Genomic DNA, 5,019 nt, shown 5'->3' on the forward strand with positions numbered 1-5,019 from the left:
ACTGCTCCGCTTGTAACGGCGCCGTACACGGGGCAACGAAGGGACGCGGGCCCACGACTGATCGGGGCCCACGCGTCGGTTAAGGGCGTAGCCCGGCAACCGACTAGTGGGAGCCCCTTCCAGGAGCAGGTGATGCCGGCCCACGCTCGGGGGCTACTGTCGCACCAGTGGCACCCTGGGTACCACCGCTGCGCGACGCGCGGGCCCCTCTCCCGGGTTCCCGGGAAGGTCTCATCCCGGGGAGCACCTATGAGTTCCCCGGCAAGCTACCAGCCTGAAAGGGGTTAGTGGGGCTTTGGGGAATATTTCCGCTTGGGCACCTCCCGGGAAGCTGCTTCCCGGGAGGGGGTTCCCGGGTGCGTTGGGCCTGGGTGCTTCCCGGGGTCGACTTGCTGGGAGTGGGGGTTCCCGGGCGCGTGCCCCGCCTCGGGTCGTGGGGCCCAGTGGACAGCGCCGCGCGGGCGCGTGGCAGGCGCGGGACGCGCGGTCCCACCGAGGCAAGGAGTAAGGCGCACGGCTCAGTAAGCGAGCCGACCGACGGGTAGTTACCCGTCCGATCCAAGGAACAGTGGTTGTCTAATCCTACCCTAGGGTCTTAGGCCCCTAGCAGCGGAGGTGGCACCCATGCACGCCACCAGCTCATCGGGGGTTGTTGCATGCCTGCCCGTTGGACAGTTGTAGCTCATGCACCGTGGCACATGTGGGATCCCCTTGTGTATAAAAGGAGGACCCATGCCAGTGGTCAAAGGGGTTAGTCAGTTGGTCAGTTAGTCAGCCGGACAGTCGTTCAGTTCCGCAAGTTCCCTTCGCTGGCTCGTTAGATCGGGAATCAGTTGGTCCCAGTAGACAGCCATCAGAGAACAGTAAGGAGTACTTAGACACTGAGAGGAAACCCGGGAGCTTGCCCGGCATCCTGTAAACATTTGATCCGTAATCAATGTCAGCTCAGACAGGCAGGACGTAGGATTTTACACCTCCGGGTGGCCCGAACCTGGGTAAAAAACGTGCGTGCGTCTGTTCTTAGACTAGCATGTACCCTTAGCACTTCGTCCCACCGGCCCCGCAGGGTCTCATCGGCCGTGCCGGCGATCACCGCGTCTCCGCCCCAGACGCCCCTACCGAACCTAAATGCGGGACGTGGCTCCACGCCCCCGGTGTCGGAGCACCGAGCGAGACGACATCACCATAATGATCCAGTGTATGTACATAATTTTTAGAAGATTACTAATTGGTGATAACCGTACAACATGGCCTGACCTGGTCCAGCAATTAATGATGGTCAGCCTATCCACCCAACTGGATAAGTTCTCTTGGTAGCTTAATTCCGTAGGGGTGAGTTCTCGGTCTAGTCAATGTACAGGATTTTATGGGCAACCATATGGTGTTAGTGTCTTTTGACAACCTTTTTTGGTTTACATAGGGAAGTCGACCCGAAGTTCCGGGTGCAACAAAAGTTCCGCAATTTCCTTGAAGAGTAACAGAGAACACTCGGAGGTGCAGCCGGAGGTTCAGTCGGAAGTTCCGTAATTTTCTCGAAGAGTAACAAAGAACACCCGAAGGTGCAGCCGTGGGAACCGAAGTTAAAAACAGAGATAAATCGGCAGTATGATCTACTTGGATTGAAAAGTTGTCAACTTGAAAGTTCTTCATTTTTTCGAGGCGAAAAATGTTGCGGTTGGAGTCATCGTGATCCGAGCTAGTTTACTACCTCAAAACTGGATTGGACAGTGCAGACATATTTTGGACTGGAAATATTTGGAAAGTTCGGGCCAAACCATCCGAATTAGACTCAAACTAGAGTTTTGGACGTGAATCCAAACCTGTTTCTTGCACGGGAAGTCCAGCCGCCCTTTATATACATGACGACCGACGGCCGATTGAGCAACACCAATCGAAAAAACACATCTACTACTTTATCTATCTTTATCCCTCTCCCATGTATTTGCTTACAACACCAATCAATTAATGTTGGTGGTTTGTTTACAATATCGATTTTGGCAGGTGGGACCGTGCGAATTTCGCAAGTGGGTAATGGCACAGACATGATTACATCATTTGCTTTGTAGTCATCTATCTGACTTTGTATTTTGCTATATTTGCCTTAATTTATATATTAGCGTTCCAACGGTATCATCCCATCTAGGTAGGCAAGCTCAGTGCTAAATCACCCCACGCACGACGGTCATGGTGCCACCCCACTGAAACATGAACGTGCATGCCACAAACTACGGCGACGCAGCCGAACAGAAAACCTCATTCTCTTTCGTATTTAATGCTCACATGGGTCCTCACATTCCCTATGATCTTTCGTTCCACTAATAGCCAAACAATCACCCAAGGAACCAACATCTCTGTTTCGCAGAAACGAGTGTGCACGACGATGGCGACCTGCATGACGTGCAGCCTCCTGGCGCCATGCAAGCGAGCCCTGACGCGCCTGTTCCGCATCCGGGCCTTCCGGTTCCGGACCCTCCGCAAGGCCGCTGCCAGGATGAGCCCGGCCCGCCGCCGGCGCCGCCCGAGACGACGCAGTTTCCGGTCAGTCCGCACGGTGTTCTGGCCGCTCATCCCACATTCCTCCAGGCCGACCCCGGCCACCTCGTTAGAGAGCCATACATCCCGCAGGGATGTAGCCGCAGCAGCGGCCGAGGAAGTAATTCCAGAGGCGGTTCCGGTAGTGCCCGCGCCTGTGCCGTCTCCGGAGACGCCAGCGTACGCGAAGATGGTGGCGCGGCTGCGGTCGAGGACGAGCACGAGCTCGAGCACGGGCGTCGGGGAGGAGGAAAAGGAGGAGGCGTGCCAGAGCTTCGAGAGCTGCCTGATGGAGATCCTGATGGAAGACGGCGGGAAGGTGAGGGACTTGCAGGACGTGGAGGAGCTCCTCCAGTCCTGGGAGCGTCTCAAGTCGCCCGTGTTCGTCGACCTGGTCTGCAGGTTCTACGTTGAGCTGTGCAAGGACGTGTTCGGGGTCGAGGACGCGAACGCTGACAGGGACGAGCTGGCATCGGTATTGTCCACGCCCGCGGCTGCTTGATTAGCGCAACTCAATTTGCAGCATTTGTAAGTTTGGACAAAACACAAACTCATTTCCTATAAGAATTTTGTTCAAAATATCATGATTTTCCTTGGACATGTAGATCGCCTGTGATTCATATTGCGACACTGCGACAACTCACAGCGACACATGTGACCCAAAAATTCAAATTTGTCATTTTCGCTGGGGGTTTTCATCATTTCAAACATATATGTGGTGTCCATCTACACCATTTCATCCGCCCTATGGAGCTAGTAGATGATCTTAGATACACAAATGTAAGTGTTTGCGTTTATGACCTACATTTTTTTTTACAGAAAACACACTTAAAAGATTGGCGTAATTGTAAAGACAAACTGTGTCAGCACAGTTGAGCTTACATCTCTTTACAACAATCGCCATGTTACAAAATACATTCCCCAAATCTTTGCGTGTTGGAGCCATCCCATTGATTACCAGCGTCGTTTTTATCGAAAGACTTAATGTACCTTGATAATATCTGTATCGATGACTACCACTATTTGCTCATTCGATGAGGATTCTTCATAGCCACATGAATTAGCTGGTCCTTCCAAATGAGTACCTTCATGCTGCCCAAAGGAGTTATTACTCAAATTGACAAATACATAAGACATTGTATGGAGAGGAAATGATCTGATTAAGAAGAATCCCCCATTAGCTGCTTGGGAATTGGTACGCAGACCAGAAAAGGAGGGTGGCATTGAAGTTATTAAGATTGAACTTCAGAACAAAGCTTTGCTACTGAAAAATCTCCATAAATTTTTTAATCATGTTAACCTCTCCTCGGTTAATCTTATCTGGGAGAGACACAACTCTCACGGTCTTCCACCAAACACCACCACAGATTCATCTTTCTGGTGGAAAGATAATCTCAAGCTCCTGGACCTCTTCAAGCAGATTGTTCATTGCACAGTTCAAAAAGGTAAAATTCTCTTTCGGAAAGACAAATGGATGGGTGATTGTCTTGCTATCCAATGGCCCTAGTTATTCTCATTCGTGAGACACCAGGACATGTGCATTGCCAGTGTTAAACAATGCCTAGACCTCACCACACTCTTCTATCTCCCTCTCTCGGCTCAAGCATTCGATCAATTCACTGAATTTCAGAATATGATGATGCACCTGGAGTTAACTACCAATAAGGATCAATGGACCTACGGCTGGTCTGCCCATGGCTTCTCCACATCTAAGACATACCTGTCACTAGTTGATCATATTCAAATTGCTCCTACTTTCAATTGAATCTGGGATTCATGAAGCCAACTCAATCTCAAAGTATTCTTCTGGCTTCTCATGATTGACATACTCAACACTAGGGCAATGCAACAAAAAAGGGGCTTGCATCTACAATCATGCATGTGCACCCTCTGCAATCTCCAGATTCTGGAAACCAGGAACCACCTATTCTTTGAATGCCCATTTGCTCTGTCTTGCTGGAGATACCTTTGCCCTGATTTTGATCAGTGCAATACAGTCCATGGCAACATTCACTCACTGAAAACCAAGCTGAAAGTACCTTTCCATATGGAGATCATGATATTGGCTGCATGGAGCATCTGGAAGATCAGGAACGAATTCATCTTAAAGGGCATAACTCTATCTCTCTACAGATGTCAAAGACTCTTCAAAGAAGAACTTAATCTTATGTTTCATAGAGCTAAAAGAAAGAATTATCATGCACTAGCTTCATGCATGGATAGAAGCATTTAGATAACTCGTTTTCCTTTCATTCTACATATTTACATTTTTAATATATTTTTGCAGTAGGTCTTATGGCCTACTGTCTTTCCCTCAAAAATAAATAAATTATCTGGTCACTAAATATGGCCAAATGAGGTGAAACAAGACTAATCGCACGGAACAAATAGGTACCTCAGAACATGATCTTAATTTCTTTGTCTTCATATTTTCATGCCATCCTTTCTACTGCTTCTGTCCGAGCATAAGGGAAGTTTGTGATGACA

General features: G+C 49.5%; 1 protein-coding gene across 1 annotated transcript; it reads left to right on the top strand.

Annotated features, from left to right (window-relative positions):
- The first annotated feature begins 2,322 nt into the window (after nucleotides 1-2,322).
- On the top strand, nucleotides 2,323-3,274 carry LOC104583196 (transcription repressor OFP17). The gene is made up of 2 exons (XM_010234983.2): nucleotides 2,323-3,060; nucleotides 3,138-3,274. Exon 1 carries the CDS (start codon nucleotides 2,381-2,383, stop codon nucleotides 3,032-3,034), a length of 654 nt encoding a protein of 217 aa, XP_010233285.1. The 5' UTR covers nucleotides 2,323-2,380; the 3' UTR covers nucleotides 3,035-3,060; nucleotides 3,138-3,274.
- The last annotated feature ends 1,745 nt before the right edge of the window (nucleotides 3,275-5,019 follow it).

The sequence above is a fragment of the Brachypodium distachyon genome, chromosome 2, assembly GCF_000005505.3.
Source record: "Brachypodium distachyon strain Bd21 chromosome 2, Brachypodium_distachyon_v3.0, whole genome shotgun sequence".
Lineage (NCBI taxonomy): Eukaryota > Viridiplantae > Streptophyta > Magnoliopsida > Poales > Poaceae > Brachypodium > Brachypodium distachyon.